Source organism: Dromaius novaehollandiae, chromosome 4 (genome assembly GCF_036370855.1).
Source record: "Dromaius novaehollandiae isolate bDroNov1 chromosome 4, bDroNov1.hap1, whole genome shotgun sequence".
In the NCBI taxonomy this organism is placed as follows: domain Eukaryota; kingdom Metazoa; phylum Chordata; class Aves; order Casuariiformes; family Dromaiidae; genus Dromaius; species Dromaius novaehollandiae.
In genome coordinates, this window is record NC_088101.1 from 57,373,960 (window position 1) to 57,398,219 (window position 24,260).

A 24,260-nucleotide genomic window follows, 5' to 3' on the forward strand; every position below is an offset into this window, starting at 1 on the left:
ACATTCAAGGAAAGAGCAAGAAGTACGTAAGCCCTAAGGACAAATATTTTTTTCTTAATCTTGGAACTTTCACGGGATAGCGTCCTTAAAAAAACAACACCGGGATTCCCAAGCCAAACGGGCCGCCCGAGGCGGCGAGGCGGGCGCGAGCATCCGCCGCCGGGAGGGCGGCCGCAGCGGGGTGCTCCGGCAGGGACCCGCCAGGTGAAGTCTCCGCAGCCCCAACAGCTCCGGAGCCCCCATCCGGCCCCTCAGGTCTGTCTTCCCGCGCTCGGCGGCTCCCCCGGCCCCTCCGCAACGCCCGGACCCCAGAGCCCCGCGGCGCCGGTAACGCCCGGCCCTCACCAGACCGGCCGCTCCTGCCGGCGCCGCCACAGCCCGCCGCCCCGCCCCCCTTCACGCCGCGGGGCCCCCGAGAGGCACCAACGGCCCCAACGGCCGCCGGGCCTTCCCGCACGTGCCCGCCCCCCCGGGCGGCAGCGCGCGCTGCCGGGAACCCGCGGGCGCCCCCGCGTGACTCACGCCCCAAGACCCGGACCAGCCCCGCCCCCCCGCGCGTGAGGTCGTTACGGAAGGCGCATGGAGCGGTGTTTTGTAACCTCCTTCCGTCTTGCGCCCGCCTCCTGCCCCGCCTGGCGCGACGCCGCCCCCGGCCAATGAGGAGCCCGCCCGGCGGTCAGGTGACGCCGCGTTTTATGTAAGCCGGCGGCGGGGCTAGGGCGCGCGGGGCGCCGCGGCGGTAGCGTTCGAAAAGGGGCAGCGCTGGGCGCGCCTGTTGCTCGGGGCCGCGCGCGCGCGTGACGCCCCGGCGCGAGGGGGGCGGTGCCCCGCCCCTCCCCTCGCCGCCAGTGCCTCGGCGCCGCGGCAGAGCGGGCGCGCCACACCCCCGTGCCGGAGCCGGGCAGCTGATGGCGTTCTCGCCGGTGGCCGTGGGCTCGGAGGCGGCGCCGGAGCCGGGGGGCAGCGGGAGGCTCGGCGGGGAGGCGGATGGCGAGCGGGAGCTGCTGCTGCGCGAGAGGCTGGTGCCGGGGAACCGCCTGAAGGAAGTGGTCGGCTCCTCGCTGGCGTCGCTGTGCCTCGGCCCCCTGGCCGGGCCGCAGCGCCTCGGGACCCTCGTGGACTGCCTGGCGCTGAACCACCGCCTGCGGCAGGGCCGGGACCGCGCGGCGGAGGGCGGGGGCGCGGCCGGCGGGCCGCTGCGCTGCTGCGGCTGCCGCAGGTTCCTGGGCGAGCCGGTCACCGTGCCGTGCGGGCACAGCTACTGCCGCCGCTGTCTGCGCAGGGAGCTGCGCGCCCGCTGCCGCCGCTGCCGGGACTGGCTGCCGCCGGCGGGCGGCACCGGCGCGGCCCCGCTGCGCACCAGCGTCGTCCTCAACCAGCTGGCGGAGAAGTGGTTCCCGGGCGAGTGCGAGAGGGCGAGGACCGGGGGCCGCCTGGAGGAGCTGCTGGCGCAGGGCCGCTTCCGAGAAGCTCTGAGCGCCGCCGGCCAGGCTCTGCGAGCGGGTAAGGCTTGACGGGGGCAGCAGGCGGCCCGGAGCGGGGCGGGCTGCCGGCGAAGCGCGGCGGGGTCGGCGGCGGGCGCTGCCTTCCCGGCCCTTGAGCCCCTTCTCGGAGCTGCGAGCCGTGCGGGAGGGAGCCGGCCCGGCGTGGGCGGAGGCTGTCGGCGGGCGGAATGGCTTGAAAAAAAGTTTCGCGGAGTTTGCTGAGAGGGTTCAAGCGGCCTCGCCGCAGCCCCCGGCGGCGTTCAGCCCCTGGGGACGTGGCCGAGTACCGCGCCTGGCAGCGGGGCGCGACCCCCAGCAGCGGGGGGAGCGGCCGGCACGGTCCCCTGGGGCCACCGCGCCCCCTCCGAGGGGCTCCTGCAGGAGAGCGCGGGTTTGGCTTCTTCTGGCTTTAGCAGCGGCCGCGCCTGGGCGGGAGAGGTTCCGTCGCCGTGTTTAACCTGGTTTCCTGGGCGAGACCTATTTTCGCAGTGCGGGGTGTCGCCGCGACGGCTCGCGGCAGGCCGGGCGCGTTGCATAAGCGGCGGGCACGGAGCGGGACAGGTTGTGTAACGGCGGTGACATCACCGGTGGGTGTGGTCGGGGCGCCGCGCGGCGGAGCGGGCGCGAGGAGCGGGGGCGGGGGCGTGCCCGGGGGTGCTGCGCGGCGGGCGCGGGTAGCCTGCCCGGTGCCATGCACGCTCGCCATACGGACAGGTTTTCCAGAGTTTAGTCTTCGTACAGGGAGTCCCATTCTGGTGGTTGAGATACCTAGACTGATCCCGTGCCGAAGTATTATGTGGTTTTTAACATTTGGTGACCTGTGGAGCTGCCGTTTCCGTTTGTGCCCTTTTGTTTCTGTTCAGAAATCTAGGAATTAATATCTTCATAAATTAAATGCATTGCATTTTACAATTTTCAGCTACGGAGAAAAACAAAAGTTTGCTTAAGTCTAATCCTTCCCATCACTTCGGGGGGGATATGTCAGATTTGGTTCCAGAATAAGCTGTTTTCAGTATAGGTGAGATTAAATCTTGGATGTTTGTTAGCTGCAGGGTGTTTGCGATATGGAGCATAGATGGGACCTAAGGAAGTGACTGATCTATTTTTAACCTTGGAGCTGTAAGAAGTAGATTATTTTTCTCTTTGTGTGTTGTGAAATACAGCATTGACTCCTACAGGTCATAGGGAAACAGAGTCAAAGCTCAGTGGCCTTCAGGATGCAAAATGACAAATCCATTATTGATCAAAGGGTTACATGGATTCTGTTTCACGGTTCAATATTGTTTTTGAAGGAATAAAAGAGCAAACTAGTAGAACACTCATCAGAACACTACTTAATTCTGTAAACTCTAGTATTTTTTTATGGTTTTAGCAATACCATAAGGCTTTAGATATCTGTGGGGAAATAATTTTCTTTTTTTTTTGTGAAGTTACATCTTGAGTTTTGGTTTTAACAGTGGCTTTAAAATTGGAAGATAGTTAACTGTGATGCTTATCCATGACTTTATTATTCAAATTCTGTATATGTGCTAGATTCAGAGCTTTAAGCTCTGTTTCTTTTTTGTACACCTTTTTCCTGTGTCTCCAATCCGGAGAATGATCAATATTCCAGTTATGTTCCAAGCATTCTGAGAAGGATCCTAAAGAATTCCATGAATTAGCGTACAGATTTACATTAAATGTGGATTTAAAGAGTTACAGACTCATAGCTACAAGTTTCAGGTGGTTTAAGGCCAGTGGGGACCTGATTAAGAAATGCCTAAGGTCTTGTTGGTGCAGTTTCCCCTTTCCTCCAGAGCATGAATTCCTGCAAACATTTAGAGGTAGAAAAGGCACACAGTAAGAAATGTGTGTTATTTAAAATCATTTATGTACTGTTTCAGTTTCCTCCTTAGCTAGCTCATCTCTGTTTTTTTTTAGTGCAGATAGAGAGTTAAAAGCTTGTAATTAATGTAAAACTAAAGCATCAGCACTACATCTTTTATTCAGATAGCATCTCTTAATAACTTCTGTTTCTTGAGATATTTGAAAGATAAAGTACTGTTGAGAGGTTTGCCAGAAAGTTACTTTTGAAAAACACGAGGAATGTTAACATTCATATTGATAAAATATGCCCTGTGGGGATTGAAATGAAATAGTTTAATTAAAGGCAGTCTATTGAATTAAAATCCAAATACAGCCTGTCTATAGTCAAGTATCCTGAAGGACATAGCTAATAGTCTTGAGTAAACGGGCTTGGGAGAGATCACAGGCTTGTTCTGGCTAGAGGGGACCTCAGGAGGTCTCCAGTCCAACCTTCTGCTCAAAGCAAGTATTCTGTGCAGCTTGTTTAAGGCTTTGTCCAGCTGAGTCATGAAAACCTCCAAGGATGGAGATTGCAAAACCTCTCTGGGCAACCTGTTTCAGTGCTTTAATAGTGAAAAGTTTCTGTTTTTGTTTTTTTTTCCTCATTTCAGGTCAAAACTGCCCTTTTTTCAGTTTATGACTGTCTCTTGGTTTCCTTCCATGGACTTCAATAAAGACCCCACTTCTGTCTTCTAGGTAGCCTCCTCCTGGGTACTGGAAGGCTATTTGGTTCTCCTGAAGCCTTCTGATCTTTCCACTAAGCAAGCCCAGTTCCCTCAGCCTTTTATAGGTTGTATGTTGCAACCTCGACCATCATGGTGGCTCTATAATACTGTATTCAGAATTACTCTGGCAATAGATGTACAGGTTTGTTGTATGGTGGGTGCAGTGTGTTTCCTATTTTGAAAAATTCGGACTATTTTATAAGAAATAACCATACTGGGTCAGACCGACCAGAGATGGTTCATTTATTGGTATGCTCTCACTGATGGTAGCTAGGAGCAGATGCTTTGAAAGAAATATTAAAAAAAACCTGGACATATTGAGTGCTTTCCCCCACCTCTGTGTACTTTCCTATTAATGTAATAATAACTGCTACACATAATATTTTATTAAAATCCTTTGGATATACTGGAGGTGACTTTTATATTTATAACGTTTTGGGCTGCTGAAACTGAACATTCAAGCACAAATGGTTCCTGCTACATATTTATTCTTTGGTCTAAGGAGTCAAAATAGTTTTACATCCTCACTTTAGGTGGAAAATATGAAAATATATTCTGAAACATTGCCAGACAATGTTTTCAAAAGTATAAAACTTAGAAATTAAATTCTGGTTGCAAAAGTGGCGGGTAAATTTAGGTCTTGGTCTTGAAAATATTTAGACCTGGTTTAATTGCATTGATTATTCATTGGCAGTGTTTGTATTCAGCAGCAGGGTTGGCATCCTAATTAAACTCTTTCATTTGGCCCTTTATTTCATACCAGTTCAGTTGGAACCATGCTTCATTCTTTGAAAAGCAAATGGACGAACTGTTCACCTGCTCTAGATTTGAACTGACGTTTTTAGCTTCAAACTCCCCCTTGCCTTCCCCACAGGAAACAAGGCTCAGAGTTGCTCAGGTCTTCTACTTGTAGCAGAGGTTTGAAAAAGATGAACTGCTTCTGATTATGTGCAGATAAGTAGCTTGTTAGAGGATGAAGACCCACGTTACTGCAACCTCTGAAGAAAAGACTTTCTGTTTATATTAACTGTGTTTGACACAAAACAGTCAAATACAGAAAACCACTGTCTGAAGAGTTTGATCAGAGCTCCTGCCCTACTAGCCTCTAATAGTCACAGAACACAAAGCCACAGGAAAGCAGGCTTCAGAGTTCTTCTAGTTGCAGAATTGCATGTTTGTTTTAAGTTAGACAAACGGTTTCCCAAGCTTCTGTTAGACATAAGAAAAAATATATTAAAATAATAATAATAAAAAAAGTTTGGGAATATTTGTGTTTGAAGGGAAGCTGTCAACTCAAAACATAATCAGAATAACTCTTGAGTAGTTTCAGCTATGAAATGCATTGCCAGTTTTGATCTTCTTAACTATTTCTTTTCCATTGAGATCTTTTACATGTAGCATAGTGGATCTAAATACAAAGCAGTGCTTTGGAATACACGGGGATGCTGACCAGTCTGGCTTCCTGCTGAAGCAGATTTAAGTGTAAAACAAGTTAATGATGGAAATTGTGAAAGCTTAAACTAGATGTTTAGAATAGACTAAGACACTAGAATATTGAAATGATTTTTACCTCCTGCAAAGTCTTGTTGAAACAAACTTAACTATTTAGTTTGAGTATCTGGTTACCACAGACCAATATTTGACTTGTTTATCTCTAACATCTTTTCAGTGGAAAACACAGATGTACTAAAAAAAAAAATCAAGAACAGGGAGCAGTCTACTGGCTTTTTCCAAGTAAAAACTATAAGTTGTATTATAAAAACCATTATTTTAATGGAATGTAGATGGCTACGCTTCCAGTGCAGTTGCTTTCCTGAAAGTGCAAAATGCTGGGTTTTGGACATGAGAACTTGTCTTTACTGAACCCACACTAATGTTTTTCCATTGCAGAAGTTCTGCTATTATAATTCCCTACAGCAGGGCTGCCAGTTCGTGTTAATGGCTTTCTGGTATTGCCTATCTCTTTTCAGACAACATAGTGATAAAGACTTCTGATACTTATCAGGTGATGTCATTGTAAAAGTACCAGTATTGTATCTGGAAGGGGTTGGGCATTAGAAAAACAAATGCTAGCCTAAACAAAATTCAAACATTTGAAAACAAACCTAACTTTTTAGTATTCAGATTTTACAAGTAAGATGAGCTCCCATATTTGTGTGGTTTTAAACAGATGCACTGTGAAACTAAAATCTATTTAGTCAACTTCTGTCAGGGAAGTATTGAACAGTATTTTAGTCTGTCAGCCTTAGTGTTAGATTTTTTTTTAAAAAAAAATCTATTTTCTTTTTACTACCAGAAACATTAGAGGATTTGATAGCTGATCTTTAGCTTGAAAGGAATGAGCTTAGAATTATTTCACGCATTTTCATCCAAATGCTTAAATGGTGGGAGGAGCAAACTACATGGCAGTTATATTGACGGTATGGTACAGAGAAGTATATTATTTTCATCTATCATAGTTATGACTTTTATAGCTGTAAAAGCATATCTAATTAAAAATTACAGACTTTTGACTGATTAAAAATGCTATTTAATTCTGTCTTCAGATTCTGGTGACTTGATGCTAAGAATTTACAGAGCTGAGTCATATGCTGGCCTCCACGAGTATAAAACAGCCATAGAAGATCTAAATTTTGTTATTTCTAAAATGCCAAATTGGCCAGAGGTAAGTTGATGTGAAGCTTTCATTTTTCAAAATCTGTGTTTATCTATGAAATTAATAAATTCAAAATTATACTTGCATCAAATTAAGAAACTTGGTCAGTTAATTTGTATAAAAACTTCCAAGTATTATCTGAGCACTCGATTTAAGAAAACACTTAATCTTGTAAGACATGCAGAGTACTAAAAAGTATGTTAAAACATTTTCTATTCTGAGACCAGACTATTAGTAAGTACAGCAAGTTAGAGTGAGTTGATGAATATTGTGCTTCTCTTACAGAAGTGTTGTTTGTGTTAGTCTTTGGCATCCTGTTCTAGGCTAAGATTTTTGTTTGTTTTTCCTCTTTTATGCAAAAAAGCAAACTAATCCACCTGGAGCTGTTAATTTAGTCTTTATCAAAAACTTTGATTATTGTTAGCTCATACCACAACATGAGAAGGTGGCTATTGACAAAGGGTTAAGTGGAGTAGAACTGATGTCTTGGGGAACATTATAAAGTATTTTTGTGCTGCTTACAGTTATTTCATAGGTATTTATTTCTTTATAGGAAGAAAATTTTGATGTGTTCTCTTAAAAGTTATCAAATATTCACAAACTTCAGCTTAATGTTACTGACTAGTTGGCGTGCTGGCTGAAATTGCGCAGCCAGCTTCAGTTGCTTAAAGGTACTTCTGGGGCCTGTATGTTTGGTAGGTTGATGTAATGGAGTTTTGAAATTTCTTACACTATCTACAAGTTGTTCCTTTTAAAGCTCTGCATTTCCCAGAAGAGTTATACTTTGGCTGTATTTCCCAAAGTCAAAGCATTTTCGGTAGTATCTGTTCTTTGAGAACATCATGTGAAATGAGGGGGCACTGGTACTAGTCAGGGCTAGAATTTTAGTTCTATGTTAAGTCAAAATTTATCTCATTTTTCAGGTTTTATCGATGAAACTGTGTTATATAAATAGGAAAATACAGTTTCTCTTTTCAAATGCTACCAAGAATGAAATATATTTGGCACAAATACTAAATCCTTTTGCAATAGTATTTAATGGTTAAAAAATATAAATGTGTTTGGGCCTTTTTTAGTGGCTCCAGTACTAGGATTTGGAGCAGTTTGTGCTGGCATAACCTGCAACATCTGTTTGGTGTGATTTTTTGGGTTTTTTTTGGTGGGCTTTTTGTTGCTTTTTGATAAGGACACTGCTGTTTTAGCTTGGAAGGTTTCTTTCTTTTGGAAGGCCTAGAGAATCTTAGTGGGAACTGGGCTTTGCAAATCGTTCAGGCAGCTGAGGAGTCACTGGCCTTCCTAATTGTAAGATGCTGCTCATTGCAGTACCAGCTGAACTCTGAGCACAGCAGGAGTGGCCAGATATTGCTGAGGAAGGGGAGATAACTGCTTCTGCTTGGTTTCTTCTGTGGTCAGCACTTTCATGACTTCTGCAAATTCAAAAGAGCATCCTACTTTTCTCTTTGCTTGTCAGTATTGGTGGTGTTGTTTACTTTTCTATATGTTTGGAAAAAAGCCTTGCGTAACTTAACTGAGCTTGGTTTGATAGATGCCTTTAACAATTCTTATCTCTCTAGGGAGATAAGCAATCTTTAAGAGGAGAATGTGCATGCTTTCCTTCTTCAGGATATATCTTACTGGAACTGCCCACATGCATCAAAGGAGATGCATGCCCTCATCTGACAGCTTTATTTAACAGACTACTGTTAATAGTGGCAGTTGTTCTGTAGAAACTGCACTGAATTTTTTTAATTCAATTTTCTGGTCCATTATCCAAAATCTAGTCTACATCTGCATTGCTTTTATGTAACTTTTATCTATTACTGTGAATGCAGCTTTTTAAAATTGAAATGAGTTGGATAAGGGACTTCTTAATTGTAACATCCTATGATGTATAGGTTCACCAACAGTCTGTGGTGTTTCTCCTTTTTTATAGAGGAAAATAGCAAACTGATTTTTTTATTATTATTATTATTTTCCTCTAACTGGTACCTAAAATTCAGGAATAAAATATGATTGGGTGAAATAATTTCAAAAGTGCATTGGTTTGTATTGAAGATGTAAATTAAGATGCATGTAAGGGATGTGTGGTAGTATGGTTTGTTCTGTTTATAGTTAGTCTTTTCCTGTAGACTAGAACCATAAGGCTTTTGATGACACGAGGCAAAAAGGGTATCCTGTGTAAGCTATCATACAGGGAAATGTGATAATTTGCCTTGTACGTCCCTGTTCCCTCCTCCAAAGGCTCGTGGAAAGGAGAAATTAAGGCCTTGTGTGAATTTAATGCTTGGCAGGATTTTAACCCTTTGTGTAAACCAAAACAAATTCACTGGAAGGAGACTAATGCCAGCCCATCCCGTGGCTCTTTTAAAACAATGTAGGGGATTTATGTTAGAGAAGGCATGTAAATCTTTCACATTCTGCACAGCTGAGGCTTGCTGAAGAGGTACATTCTCTTTGTCATTGAGGCTTCTAATTCTAGCTCTGTTGTAATGCCTGTAAGTTGAATACTGCAGTTCTATATACTCTCTACAAATGTCTTTGTTATCTGTTTCTCAGGTATACTTCCGAAAAGGAAAAGTGCTGCATGACTCTGGCTTTGTAGGTGATGCCTTACAACTGTTTCTACAGTGCTTAGCCCTTGATGAGGATTTTCTTCCAGCCAAGCTAGAAGTAGAAAGGGTAATTTGATATATCAAACTGGATTACTATCGCTCTGTCTTGATTCCTTTATAAAGCTCCCATTATTGTAGACTTCGAGCATCTGGCAGTCTTCAGTGCCTACAGAGAAGGCTCAGATGACATTTAGATTACTTCCTTTCAAGATGCATTGTATTGCGTTGAATAGGTAGTCCTAGTGTACAAGTTCTAAATACACGTTCCAAAGTACTTGTGCTTTTGAAGTTACTAAAGGAAAATATAGAAGTCTGGAAAGCAGACAGCAAACTTGGACACTGTAAACAGAAGTCTTTCATGCTCAGAACATAGCTGTTTTTCTTTAATATAAAACATTACATTGAAAAATCTTAATGATATTGAATTGATAATGTCTGACTCTGAAGCGTTGACTCCCTTTTAGTGGGAAAAGATTTCTATATAAACTTCTGTTTAGTTATATGTATATGGATTCATAGCTCTTTGCCTGTTTTCAGCTGTTCTTAGTTGTTAATAAAGCTCTGTTCATGAGGGTAACTTCATGTAAATTAAATTCTTATTTTTCATATGAAGCTTTGTAATAAAGCTATACCTAGATCCTTTTTCATTATTATGACCACTCAGCTGTTTATATTCTAGACATTGTGTGATGTGCTGTCACCAGAAAATTTAGGAGAGTGTCTGAAGGAATCTGCTTGGAGTTCACCACATGTTCGAAATAAACCTTTTATACTTGGTTCTGAGGTGACTGAGTCTTCCTGCAATTTGCAACTTTGTCCTGAGCAGGTAACAAAAATTACAAGATAACTTTTCTTTGTTGACTAATATGCAAAAATAAGAATCTCTGATGCCCTTATTTGTCACACTTATTTTCCAGCCTAAACGCTGACTTTCTGCAATTGGCTATGTTGGACAGAAAAAAGAATTTTGTTTTAGAAGTAATGCGCTTTCATTTGGAGCATTAGGCTCCTCATTCCAGTAAACTACTTATCTGAAGCTACTGAGATTTGATATTAGTCACTACAAAATAAAAATAAATTATAGGCTTTTCTTCTTTGAAGCAGATGGAGGCTTCTGATTTGTTAAAGACAAGCAAATCTGAGTACTATCTTGACTTGTTAGATTCCTCTAACCAATGAACCAACTGTGGATGCCAGTTTGGCTTATATTTCTTTGCACGTTTGTCTTACACTTACATATTTATGTTACTCTGTATGTACAGTTCAGCTTATCTTATTTTTATAGAGTTTAGGAGAATCAGCAATACTGCAGCCTGTCAGTGGAAGCTTAAATCGTGCACAATCTGCCCATGCTCTTAACTCAACAAAAGACCTTGCCAAGGAAGATGGCTTAAAGAGAGTGTCTTCTGAACCCCTTCTCTCTGGCCAAGAAAAAGGTGCTTTGTTGAAAAGAAAGCTTTCCTTTTCAGAGCAGGATACAGTTGTACATGAAGATGGAAGAAATAAACACAAAAAGCAAGGAGGTAAAGAGTCATGTAATTTGAAATTTAAAGTATTTATTGTGTTCTGCCTTTCTTTGAAGTAATATTTTTGTCTCTCTTTTCCTCAGAAAATACAAAAAGGGACACAATACTGGCTTATGGAACAATTCCAGGGAATTTGATCGATGTGTCAGATTTTGAGTGCTCTCTGTGTATGAGGTAATATTTTCTCTTTGATTGAATATTTTAACTGTAGATGTTTGGCCACACATCTCTTGCAGTGTAAACTGGGGCATTTATGGGGTGCAATGAGTCTTAATGTCAGCTGAGAGTAATTTTCAGCATTCCTCTATCCCAGCAGTTAAATGCTTATTTAAAGTGTCACTTGCTGTAGCGTTGTATAATGCAGCATTATTTTAATCAAGTTGCCTTTTAAGTTAAACCTGGTAGTGTTAACTGGCAACACAAAAAGGACAGTGTCTTTTGCAGTTAAGTATTTGTATTGTTTCAGTTGATAACACTACTTCACTTTTTTATTTTGGAAAGGCTAATGCTTAGATAAATTGCCTGTGATTCTGAGAGCTGTCTAAGAAATGTAGATACTTCAAAATGTCAGTCTACCTAAATGTAGTTGAGGTATTTGAGAGCTCTTATTGAGTCATCTTGGTTTGCAGAATAAACGTCTTAAAATATATTATGTATGCTAAATTAGACATAATTGTGGAAATGGTATGTTTGTTGCTATTACAACAATGTAGCTTATTAAAGAATCACTTAATTTTGCGTATTCTGAATGCAGTGGGATCAAAATCTTTATATATTGGGATAAATGGCTGAATATTTGGAATGTTGAAATGTGTTCAGATTGACTAGAAAGCACAAAAAATTAGGGGTGCAGTGCTAAGGGGAAACAAACTGTAGTAAAGGGAGAAAAAGAAGCATGAAGAGACATGAGATGAATTTTCTCTGCCTTATGCAATTTCTTATTAAATCTTAAAAAGATTTAATGAAACTGATCACACTTTTGGCCAAACACAAGCTTGTTGTTTTATCTAATTTTTAGTAACTTTGTTTCAGGCTGTTCTTTGAGCCAGTGACAACCCCTTGTGGACATACTTTTTGCAAAGGTTGCTTGGAACGGTGTTTAGACCATGCTCCTCAGTGTCCACTCTGTAAGGAGAGTTTGAAAGAGGTACTGTTTCTCAGTGGAACTTCTAAAGACAAATACCTTATTGGCTGTTTCACTTAAGTGAATCCAAGTTGTTGGTTTTGAGTCATGGATTACTGCTAGAAGGTAAAAACTTGAGGCAGACTTTGTCAAAACAAGCTGATTAGGTTTGCCTCAGTACCTTAAAGGTTTTGTGTTTGAGGGATCATCTGCTTTATTGGTGTGACTAAACTTTAAGTGTTTGCAAACTTTCTTACCTGTTTATTAAGACTCTCCTGATGATTTCTGTAAGCTTCCCTTTTTTGTATGGCTATATAATCTGGGAAATCAATTGTATTTCTATGCTTACTAGAAAGAAACTTACTTAGATACAGGAGTTGTCAGACTCTTAAGAACTAAAACAGAATTTTCAAATATTAGGGTAACATTAGGTGTTAAGTAGTGAAATGTAAGAACTTCAAAGCTGTAGCTTTTTATGGGTTCAAAACTCTTGTTAGAGCATATTTCATGTATCATTTAATTAAAAGCTACATTTTCCTAAGTTTTGTGTTACTGTGTAAGAAGTATTAATACATTTTTAAAACATTGCTTCCAGTACCTAGCAAGCAGGAGATACAGTATCACAGAACTGTTGGAAGAATTAATAATGAAATACCTGTCTGATGAGTTACATGAGAGAAAAAGAATGCATGCTGAAGAAACTGCTGAACACTCAAAGTAAGCTTGCTGTCTTTTATCCAAAAAACTTGAGAGATCAGTGTGGAAATTGTTTTTAGAAATGTTTTATTGTTTTTGTGGTTATTAATAATGGCATAGTATAGACTTATGAAGGCATATAAAGACCTCTATTAATTTGATGTCTTAAATGCACATTTCAGAAAATGAACAAATGTTTTTTAATTAGTTCTGAGATAAAAATTTCTGCTTTGGTATTAGCAATGTGAGGCTCATAAGAGTCCTCTGTAAAATGTTTGTGCCCTTTCATTTCTCTTTCTGCATGGGCACTTCCACAGGGCTTCAGTTTTAGCTTTGCTGCTGTTAATGGAAATGTCCTTTTGAACTGGCTGCAGTCTCTCATATTTGAATTTCTTTCAAAACAGTTCATGATAGACATTAGTAAGGAAAAAGTTTGGGAGGAAGGATAAGGAAAGGTTTGATGAAGAGAAATGCTTTTTTTTTTTTTTTTTTTTTTTTTTTTTTTTTTTTTTTTTTTGTAATATTCATCTCTGATAGATCTCTTTAGATATATAAAGCGTTATGTACGTAGGTATGAATGCTGGAAAACTGTTTAAAGCTGCAGTTCATGCAATTTACATGGCAGAATCCATACATTAAAATTATCTTTTTATAGTTTGAAAGGCAATAAATTAAGTACCTGGTAATGTTTTAATGCTAACTTGTTTGTATGGAATCTGCTACTATCAGTTGTGCGTACTTAGTAAAAAAGCTTGAAGAAAATGCATTTTGTTTTTCAATTAGTTGGCCTCACCTGAGACATTTGCAAGGTAAAAATCATACCCTGGCTTGCATCTCCTGATCTGGAGTCCATCCTTGAAAATAATCCAAGTGGTGATGTAGTTACTATGTTGTTACTCCTGCATTTGTTTGTAAATTTCAGGAAAATAGTGTATCTGAAGGCATAATGGTTTGTGCATCAAATTAAAACAAAACAAAAACCCCAAATAGTCATTCACTGACTAGATAACTCTTCATTATTAGAGTTACTGTCCATTATGTATTCAAATCAGTACACAGGTGTTCAGTCACTCTTTGCAGTATGGCTTTTCATTGTTTATGAAACTTATTATAATGAGCTTTATGACCTCAGACTTAATAAACATAATACAAAAATGTACTCTCTTGGTATAGTTAAGTGATCAGATTTTAAGCCACCTCTTTCTTCTTTGTTCTTTGAAGCTTGACCAAGAATGTTCCAATGTTTGTTTGCACTATGGCATATCCTACTGTGCCTTGCCCTTTACATGTGTTTGAGCCAAGATACCGACTAATGATTCGTAGAAGTATGGAAACTGGGACTAAACAGTTTGGGATGTGTATAAGTGATTCTCAAAATGGGTAGGTTTGCATCATCATCATCATGCTCCTGCTCTGTTCTGTTTCTTTCAAAATAAAAAAAGTATCCTCACAGGAGTGTATAGTTGCATTACTGACAAGGTCTCTTTTCTAGTTTTGCAGATTATGGATGCATGCTGCAAATTAGGAATGTTCATTTTCTACCTGATGGACGGTCTGTTGTTGATACGGTTGGTGGAAAGAGGTTTAGAGTTTTACGAAGAGGGATGAAAGATGGTTATTGCACTGCAGACATTGAATATTTGGAAGATGTTAAGGTATCCAGAATGCTTTCCGGATACTTACTAGTATTAGTTAGTATCAGAAGATTTGATTTGTTCTTGAGGACTCTGTTTCAGATGTTTAGGTACCCACACCACTGGAAGTTAGGGTCCCAGCATGTGGAAGAGATGGAAATTTTTATTATTATGAAATAATACAACAAAGTACGATGTGTTCTTTTTTTCATTTTGCTTGTTTAAACAGGCAAAACTATCTGAACAGTAGTTTGTGAGGCTGTAACTACTTTGATATATCTAATATATATATTAGATAAAATATTTTGGTGACTTCTGAAACAAGACAGTTTGGCTTTGGATGCTGTTGGGAGTGCCTTTATACTTTGAAGTTTTTTGGTTTTTTGTTTTGTTTCACAGCCATGGAGTTCTCATTAGAAGTTCTTTGGTTGGTGTTTTATATGTATGATATTTGTAAAGTAGGAACTCCACATGTGATTATGTACCTCACTTGTTTTTCTTTACTGCCTTAAACCAAATACCTTTATGTTTAAAGTGATAAATTTTTTTGTTAATATCATAGGGCTTCCTTAGCATCCAGTCATTAGCAGTCAAGGCTGAGAAGGACGCAGGAAACTTATGTTAAGAGTTGAAATGAGATGTGGTGTGGGGTTTTTTTTTGTTTGTTTTTAACTAAAACATTTTAGTAATTGTTTCTTTATCCATAATGTATTCTTAACATTCCTCCTTCAGGTTGCTGATGAAGAAGAGCTAAAGAAACTGAGAGAACTTCACAATTTTGTTTACAATCAGGCCTGTAGTTGGTTCCAAAACTTAAGGAACAAATTTCGCACTCAAATTCTTCAACACTTCGGGCCAATGCCTGACAGGGAGGAAAATATACAGGTGAGACATCATTTAATATCAGTTATTAATTGCTTATTTCTAAAAATAAAAATCCTGCTAACTGCTTAAAAATAGTTCTTCTTCCACCTTTGAAGCAAATAAGGCTACATCATGTTTCTGCTCAAGTCATCTCTCATGAGAAGCAACAAAAGGCAATTCTGTTACTGTTCAACAGTTTCTGTGGGCAAGGATGTTATGCTTCTGTGTAGATAAAACTAGTAAACTAGCTCAAACAAGTTCAAGCTAGCTAGTTTGAGTATCAGTAGCATTTTAAGCTGTTGGTTTGTGTAAAGCCGTTAGATTTGAAATGGAAAAAGCTGAAGAATGCTTCGGTATTTTCTCCCATGTGACACAGGTAGTAATCTGTGGCAAAGAGGTGATCACAAATAAGTCTTTTCCCACTCCCAGACTAGTGCCATAAACTGCTGCAGCTGCTAGGATTTGACAAATATTTACCTTAAACTTAGGGAATTAGCTGAAGCAATTAATTAAAGGTTATTGTAAACAATTAGTGAAGGACGGTGAAAATCCTGAGAGAGTGGAGGCTGGAGAAAGATAACATATAGGGAGCTCCACTTAAAAAGGGAGCACAAAGGAGAACCTGGAAGGTTATAAATGAGAAATCATATTTATGGCTGCTGAAAATACATTGGAACTAGTTAATGACTTTGCAGACATCTGGAAGATAATATGGTGGTAAATAGCCAGCACTAATTTGGTATTACCTGTTTTTTCACTGATCAGTTTTACAACCTTCTGTGCAGATGAAAGGAAGTAGCTGATATAACATATTGCCAAGGAGATAAAGCTTAGGTGAGGTTGTCAGGACGTGCAGAAACAAGACTGAGAGAGTCTTTTTAGTCACTAATAGTTTTACTTTCAAAGTGGAAGATATATATCCTGTGAAAGGCTGTCTCTCATCCAGTCTGCTACATATTTTTAAGAGACTGTATCAACTGATCTGGGAGGACTGCTGATGCTTTGGAGACCTCCAAATGAGGAGGCAGCCAGCATATGAATTCAGAAGTGATTTCAGAACACTTCTCTAATAAAAATCAAGAACAAGGTTAAAACAATGTGTTAGGAAAGAGAAGTGCACAAAGATAGGATAACTAGCCAGGCAGCAGTACTGCAGGTGTGTATCTGAGATTTATAACAGAGCACACACGTGTGTCAGCTATGTAATATAGATGAAAGGGAGCAAATAGCATCCTGGAGCATATCAACAAGAATGGTTTTGCAATCTTTGGAGGTACTCTATCTGCTCTGCAGTGACATGACCTCAGCAGAGGAGTATGATGCCCAGTTTTGGGCCGTGCATTTCAGGCATGAGGTAGAGGATTGAGTAAAGTACAGAAAAGAGTTACAAAACATGTTTTATAAGCTTAGGAGTTTGAAGGAACTGATCTACTCGTCCTGCTCTGTCTAGGAAGTACTGAAGGGGGAACATGAGTAGGTGGTAGATGGAGGCAACCTTCAAATATGATAAGGGCCATTGTAAAGAAAATGTTAGGTTTCACTGTTCAAGGCTCAAGAATAGCATGACAAGTAATGGATTTAGTTTGTGTCAGGGAGATTAGTTATTAGGCGACTGTCCTATGCTTGGCCAACCTTTCCTAAAAGAGCTGTGCATTTCCTTTATTGTCCTTATTTAAAAAAAAAAAAGGGGGGGGGGAGGGGGGAGCATGCACACCCACCCACCCCCACAACCTAAGCTTTTATCAGGCTTAGTGTAAGTATACTTTATTTGACTTCTAAGTTGGGGAAGGATCAGATGTCTTTATGATCCCTTCTGATCCTATGGATCTAGGATTCTCTAGCTGGTATCAAACTTTAAATTAACCTTTATTTCTTTGGCAACTTTGTCTTTTGATATCTTTATCATGTTATTCAACTGTACTGTATTGGGTATGAATAACTAACTTATCCTTTATTTTTAGGCAATGCCCAATGGTCCTGCTTGGTGTTGGTGGCTTCTAGCTGTTCTCCCAGTAGACCCCAGATACCAACTTTCAGTTCTCTCTATGATGTCTTTAAAAGACCGTCTGATAAAAATCCAGCATATACTCACGTATTTTTCTAGAGACCAGTCCAAATGACTAACCGCCTGGGTCTTCCTGAAAAGTTATTCTGTTCTGGTTGTAGTAGCAGCTGGAATTTTTGCTGCCTTTGCACATCTAGCGCTGGTTTGAGAAGTGTAATGTGGAACTGCTTTTCCCCTACTCCCAACTTCCTGAACCACGTGGTTCCTTGAATGCACACTTTCCTCAACTATGAGAGAAGACCACTGATAATTGCACAAAGTCAATCCAGCCAGATATGTTTTTCACATTATCTACGTTACAATTTGCACTATGTAGAAGAGAACATTTTGAGACTTGATAATTTTAGCCACTGACTTTTTAAAGCTGTGGGAAGTGCAGGACTGAAGGCTGACAGTCCAAGTTTACAACACTGAAGAGGTATTAAAGGTTTTACAAATAAATTTGCCTCATACAATTGTTCTGTTGCTATTTGCACAATTGAAACATAGTATTGAATGTCACTGTTGGATATTACTGCTCATGTGGAATTGTCTTGACCATGAAGATGGCACAGATTTTTTGTTATCTTGTAAATGTATGTATCACAAAACAGGTGACACTTTGAACTGTATGCTGAACTGAGAGCCAACTGTAAGGAACAGATGCAAAAAAAAAAAAAAAAAGGTACTTCTGTCTAAAAATACTTAAACTGTGAATATGGTTTACATACTTAGACCTGTACATGTTAAAAAGGAAACTGAAAACTAAACCTCAGTTCCAGTTACATTTTTACTGGGCTTTTCAAGCTGGCTGTTCTTCCAGAGCACACACTTAGTTTATAGAGATTTTAAGAAGAAACTTTAGAGTGTGTGTGTGTGTGTGTATTGGGGATTGTGCATCCAGGATTTAAAAGCTTAAAGTTTTCTTTGGACTTTTTAAGTTGGTGCAAATGTGAGTTCTATGCCTTATTCATATCAATAGTAGAGCACACTGCAGTGGCAAGGTTAGCATCATGCTACCAGTAGGTACTTTTTGTAATTAAAAGTTTGCATACTTGTGAATATGTCTGATACTGGCTTTCTTGTATGTAAATCATTTGTAAAGTATTTCTTAATTCTTGCTTTTGCTAATATATTTAATTTTCAATAAAAGCTAAAAGTTTGTAATATTTTTAACTTTATCAGGAACTAAAAATAATTTTCATTTCCCATATGCTCCTATTCTGGGATCTTAAGTAAAACCAGAAGCAGCTGTTTAATCTAGATCAAGGTTGTGGGCACTTCATCATTTAAGTGGTATGTACCTAATCCATTTCTGATTATAGTACCTGTCTCTGATAATTAGCCAGACAAGTTTGTCACTTGTGTCTTGGTTTTGTTTCCACTTTGTTTAAATTCAGGTGGTTTAAGGCATGATGTTTGCATTTCACAAAACTTCTGTGTGAAACTGTCCTTGCAGAACAGTTAAGTATTTCACAGGCTTGTTAATCAGGTGCTCTGACTTGTTCTGTTCTGGAGTCTAAGGCTTGAGATACTACAGGCAATTCAAAATCTGTTGGATCATTTTTAGAGCTGGTTTCTGTCCAGCGTAAATGTCTCCCTTACTGTTTAAGGTATGAGTAAAGTCTTGGGTTAATGTTTGGAAAACCTTAGTTGCATAGGAAGAGAAGAAAGAAGATCCTCCATTTTGCTGGTCCGGTATGTTAACAACCTTAAAGTTTTGTCTTAGTATCACCATGATCATCTTAGGAGTGCAGGTGACTGGATTTCATTTTTTCTTGGCAGGGAAAAGGCCTGTAGCCAGGCTTGCAGTATCCAAATAATCTTGTGATGGATGCTTTTCTTGGCAACAGCTTTAATTTTGAAATGGAGTATTCCCTAGTCTGCTTGAAGATTTTTATTTTTTATTTATTAATTTTTAAAATAAAAATTCAGGTAACTATAAGACCAGATAAGGAAATGCCAGTTGGCTGGGATGGTCCTGTGAATATAGAAATTCTGCCTCTGGAATTGAAAAGCCTTAAGAGAAAACAAACAATTTCTGTGATTAATACATACTGCATTAAGATTAAATACTACTGCCCAATAACTATTACACACAAATGATCACTGCAGCTGCTATTGGAAATGATATGAAATTGAGAATGGGGAAGAAGGAGACTGAGTCCTCTTAAGTTGGGATTCTGCAGGTGTTGGTTTTGTGGGCTAGACTTTATCACTTTATACAGTTAGAATGGGACAGAACAGCAAACTGGACTGATTGTTTGCATAGATGTTTCATTACATATCTCAGAGATATACCACGCTATACTTTGTACATAGTATTCTGAATTGTGGGGTACTTTTTTGATACATATTTTATATTTTCAAATCTACATGAAGTAGACGTGCAGTGCTATGTCTACTTGCCATTGTATAATGTCAGTTGTACAATTGACAATGTCCTGCTTGGACATTGCTTATGAAACAAAGTCATCTCATTGTTAGAATATACTTTAACTATATTGATTGAGCTTGTAGGTAACAGAATGGTACAATTTTAATCAGTTGGTGTTTGAAAGCAACAAAATGACTTTCCAAATAACTCTCATATGCATATGAGGATATGTTTAGTTTGCCTTTCCCAATAGTTGGAAAGGACAGTCTATAAGAGACTCTGTATTGTCTCTTCTTGAAAATGTTGCCTTGTTGAACTGTACACCATTATAGCTGTAGTAACTTATTTCATAAAACTGGCTTGAGAAAGAAGATGAAATGATAAGGGCTATGCAAGGTATTGTCAATAACTTGAGACAAAAATGAGCTTTGTCTTCAGTTGATAGTCCAGATAAGCATCCGGTTCATGAACTTTTCTAATGTGAGAGACAGAAGAACTTTTATACTTCCAGTACTCTGCAGTCTACAAATGCAACTGTTCCCCCTGTGGATGCAGGGGCTCATTCCACTTCAGTTTGTCTCACCTGCATGATGACAAAGGACACTATCTTTCTACTGAATGTAGTTCTGCTCTCATGTTTTTCCTCCCCTTATTCTCCTTTGATTCTTCAACTGTTTAAATGCCCAGATGCGTTTTGCTTGTGCCTGGTCTTTTTGTATTAACAAGGATGTTGTTACCCTGTCTGCGCCCTGCCACTTGATGGCACCTCTGACTGTAACCTTCCAGCTTTGCGTAAAGTGGATGAGTGGAATCCTTTTAACTGATTCTCACACCATCTGTTTATGTTGACTGGACAAGTGGTAGTCCCTTTGTCAGTGTTTCAGACTTAATGCTTCCAGGGTGAAGGGAGACTAAACCTCAGAAAATGGATGGTAGCAGTGTCTTCAGCCCTTGGTTGCTGTAGCAACCAAGAACATGCTTAGAACATGTTACAATTACTGCTGCTAGCCACAAGGAAAGGCTATCCAGACCATACCAAAGCTGTAGATCCCTGAAGAATTCTAACAGGAGAGTAGCTTGATCTCAGGCTGAATTTCTTTCAGCTGTAACTGTAAAAGTACTATGCTTCCAGAATGCAACTTGTTTAGCAGCAGTTCCGTTTTGAGTATTGCAAAGCAGTAAAAATCACTTTGTGGCTTATTGTATGAAATTTTAACACATTAAATAGTCCTTCTGGACAAGTAGATGAAAGGAAAATGAAACATAGCAACTTAAACTACTCTTAGAGTAATTCTGTAGTTCTGATACTTAAAATAATAAGGATACAAGTATGTCAGCCAAGAGTTAGTATATATGACTAAATAAAGTGGATGTGCAAGTATGCTAATACAAGGAAAGGTCATAAACTTCAGCATGAGGCATCGGAGTCACTGTACTGAGTTGCATCTGCCCAGAGATGATGTGTTTTCTATATCCTTCTGGCAAGGTCCTTTTCCCAGATTTGCCAGATCTGTGGCTAAGGGTCTCACTGAAATTTTTAATTCATGGTTAGTCTCACCTTTAGTATCCTCACCTTAATTACTCTTACCAAATGGTGTTTCTTTTTACATCTTGGTGCCCTGAGTGAGAACCAATGAGCTTGAGATTCAGAAACCTCAGCCTTTTTGGGTCTGAACTTAGGACTTTGTTTCTTCATTTGACATTGTTTCTTTTGGAAAGGCATTGGTGGGCAAATGAAAATATAACAGCACTAGCAATAGTAAAAGTGGTGTAGTTTAAATGCTATCAAGCTTTCTTATGTGGGTGTGGCAGGCTCTCTTTTTAGGTAGGACCAAAAGACAATTCTAAATATTAAGTAGAAAAGAAAACTGGTAAAGAAGTCAAACTTGTAGGTGAGGTTTCTGGGGGTTTTTTGGGGGTGGGGGGGGTGGGGGAGGTGTTAAGATAAAAAGAAAATGCCCTGTACTGGTAATAACTTTTAAAACTGGCTGAATATAAACCACAAGTAGCTGGGAAACTAGCCATTCACTAGATGTTTAAATATATCAGAAAAGGAAGATAATGTAATAGGAAATTGAGGGGGCAGAGGCTATGCTGTATTAAGACAAATGCAGTAACTTTCTCCAATCCCAACAGAACTTCTGTGGGACTTGGCATCTGACCTTAATTATATCATCTGTTTGTGCCAATATTGGCTCATTACATTCAAGAGCTTTCTGATCTGTCAGACCTTTGTGCTGATTAAAAGAAGAGATTTTTCAAGGAAGAAGAGGTGCTTGGCAAAGTGGATTAGCTTTGCTCTGACATTCCCTTAAGATTTTTCTTCTTGCATCAGACCTTAGTCTGGGCTACTTGTTGGGGCTACCACAGTCCAGGCTCTTTCATAGGTTGGTCAACATCTGTTTAGCAGATGTTTCAGTGTATTGCCTTCTGTGAGATTAAGTTTGGGTATTTGAATGTTTTGAATTCCTGTAAAAGACAACTTATTCCTTTCTGCAAAAAGCTCTGTCCTTGAAAAGACTTGAACTTGATGCTTGGTATTCTCAAGCATCTGTTGAGCTTTTAACAACTTGCTTGTTGTTCTGCTTTTCTCTCAAGATATCATCACCAGTGGGAGGGTATCTGTCATCAGGAAGAGAGAGAAAAGCTGTTACAATTGCTGCTTGTTATGCTGTGTTCTCTCTGTTAGGAGTTCACGCAAATACATCGTAATTCCTTCTTCAAGAAGTTTTCAGCTTTACCTTCTATGGGAAACAACATATTTTCTGTCTTCTCTAAGTATGTCTTTGCCTTTCAAACATTAACAGGGCATACTTTATGGAATTAAATCCTTCAGAAAACTCCCAACATAATTACAGTGATATTTCAAAGTAATAATCATTTCCACACAAAAAAAAAGTTAAAGAAGATAACAGGCGGTATCTAAGGCCCTGCTATAAGACTACTAAGGCAGAAACCCTAAGCTCTAGATGCAGGAGCACTGTTGCTGTGGTCTGGCTATGGCTGCAGTTACTTAAGGGAACAAAGAAAAACAGCACTAAAATGGGAAATTGAGATCTCCCCTTCCCACAGTGGTGGATAAAGCACTCTTTTAAGAAGTAAGATGAAAAAGTTGTTTTATCTTTTTCTCCCTGGGTTACTGTTCTAACCTATAAAGTTTTTCTCTTTCATAATGGTTTTGAGTAAATAGTTATGCTTTGGGAATGTGGCTGTAATACTAACTCTGTATCCTGATGAGGCTTAGATGAGTAAGAGGCTTACCTGTGTTGCTTTGTCAAGACCTAAGAGGCTTCTGCATAAGCACAACAGCAGTCACTTAAGTGGCAGGGGAACTTTATTACCAGAAATACGAACCTAGTGGCTTTCAGTCTCTCTCATATCAAGTAGCAATTGTGCAGGGATTCTGAGGGTCTGAGTTTTGGATACAAATACTTAAGCCTGAAATTGTGGTAATTAAATAAGGATTTTTACTGCAACCCAATTCTAAAGATGCTTAAGCTCCCTCGGAGGCTGTTTTTTTACGTCCACTTTCTATGAAATTTTAAGGTTCTCCTTTTGTGTATACCCAGAAACATGTTTTGATTGTTCAAAAAAGTTCTTACACCTCATTTTTAGCTGAACCCAGAAATTAAGTTTCTCATATTCTCATATGGAAGCCTCTGGAAGTTTGACTGGGCAGGTGTGCTCTGAAAATGCCTACTATGTGACTACAGCAGTGTGACTGCAGCATGATGTGATTGGCAACTCTGATCTTATTTTAAAAGATAGTTGAAGATTTCCTTTTCACTGTATTCCATTGTTAAATTATATTGTTAAAGCAATCACCAGGGCTGTGAGAAAAGGTTCAAATGCCCCCTCTAGTGGGGGAAGAGTCATGTGTTTTTTGACAGGGAATTACTTAAAGATCTTCCTGACATAAAAGCTTCAAAAATGGAGTGTCTTACTAATGTCACCCCCAAAATACTAAATGACATCCTCTCCTAGGACTTCATTTAACCCCTCTGCACACTAGTTTTTGTGAAGATGAGAGGTTTTTTTTGTTTTTTTTTTGTTTTTTTTTTTTTTAAGAATTATAGAGACAGTTTTTAGAATTGGACAAAAAGCAAGTGCTACAAGAATAATTCCTGGCTGAAGAGATGCTTGGGTTATTGCCTCATTGTAATCAGTTGAATGCTGATCTGAGGGGAAGCATTTTCATTTCATAGCAAAAACTTTAGGGGAAAAACTTCCAGTTAAACACAGCTAAACAGCTGATATGCAGCTCTTCTGCCTTTTGGACAGTTTTATAAAGTTCTTGCCCTTATGACAGAATTTGCAGGGTGGTTTTTTTTTTTTTTTGCTGATCACAGCAGTCAGCATTAGTGATGTGTGTTGCCATAACTTAGTACTTCTCAATTTCTGTTCTTTGCAAGATAGGGTGCTAGCTGAGGGTTTAATAGTAACTTTGTCTTGACAGACTGCACAAACAAACAAACCAACCAACCAACCAACCCACCCAAAACTGAAGAGTGACCTTCTCCATGGCAACCAAAGCGCTCACTATGCTAATACCTAAACATAACTTGGCACAGTTTGTGCAAGTGATGTTAGTATAGCCAAAACACAAGTAACTTGAGAAATGCAACAAGAGACTACAGAATATAACAGGTGTAACAGACAAATTATTGTCTGTTA

General features: G+C 39.9%; 1 protein-coding gene across 2 annotated transcripts; it reads left to right on the forward strand.

Annotated features, from left to right (window-relative positions):
- The first annotated feature begins 672 nt into the window (after positions 1 to 672).
- LONRF1 (LON peptidase N-terminal domain and ring finger 1) lies at positions 673 to 18,390 on the forward strand. 2 transcript variants are annotated; one of them, XM_026093762.2, is made up of 12 exons: positions 677 to 1,503; positions 6,601 to 6,719; positions 9,267 to 9,389; positions 10,002 to 10,148; positions 10,608 to 10,845; positions 10,932 to 11,022; positions 11,881 to 11,995; positions 12,567 to 12,688; positions 13,889 to 14,047; positions 14,160 to 14,322; positions 15,034 to 15,186; positions 17,127 to 18,390. In XM_026093762.2, the coding sequence occupies exons 1-12, from the start codon at positions 909 to 911 to the stop codon at positions 17,283 to 17,285; spliced, it is 2,184 nt and encodes a 727-aa protein (XP_025949547.1). In that variant the 5' UTR covers positions 677 to 908; the 3' UTR covers positions 17,286 to 18,390. The 2 variants fall into 2 exon arrangements, with proteins under 2 accessions (XP_064367196.1, XP_025949547.1); XM_064511126.1 differs by lacking the exon at positions 13,889 to 14,047 and having other exon boundaries at positions 673 to 1,503.
- Positions 18,391 to 24,260: the final 5,870 nt, after the last annotated feature.

What these genes read in the sequence shown, in the direction of transcription:
- LONRF1 (XM_026093762.2), top strand. Translation starts at nt 909, where the DNA reads ATGGCGTTCTCGCCGGTGGCCGTGGGCTCGGAGGCGGCGCCGGAGCCG. An exon ending in CCAAGCTAGAAGTAGAAAGG is followed by an intron (nt 9,390 to 10,001) that starts GTAATTTGATAT and finishes TTTATATTCTAG; the next exon opens with ACATTGTGTGATGTGCTGTC. An exon ending in TAAACACAAAAAGCAAGGAG is followed by an intron (nt 10,846 to 10,931) that starts GTAAAGAGTCAT and finishes TCTTTTCCTCAG; the next exon opens with AAAATACAAAAAGGGACACA.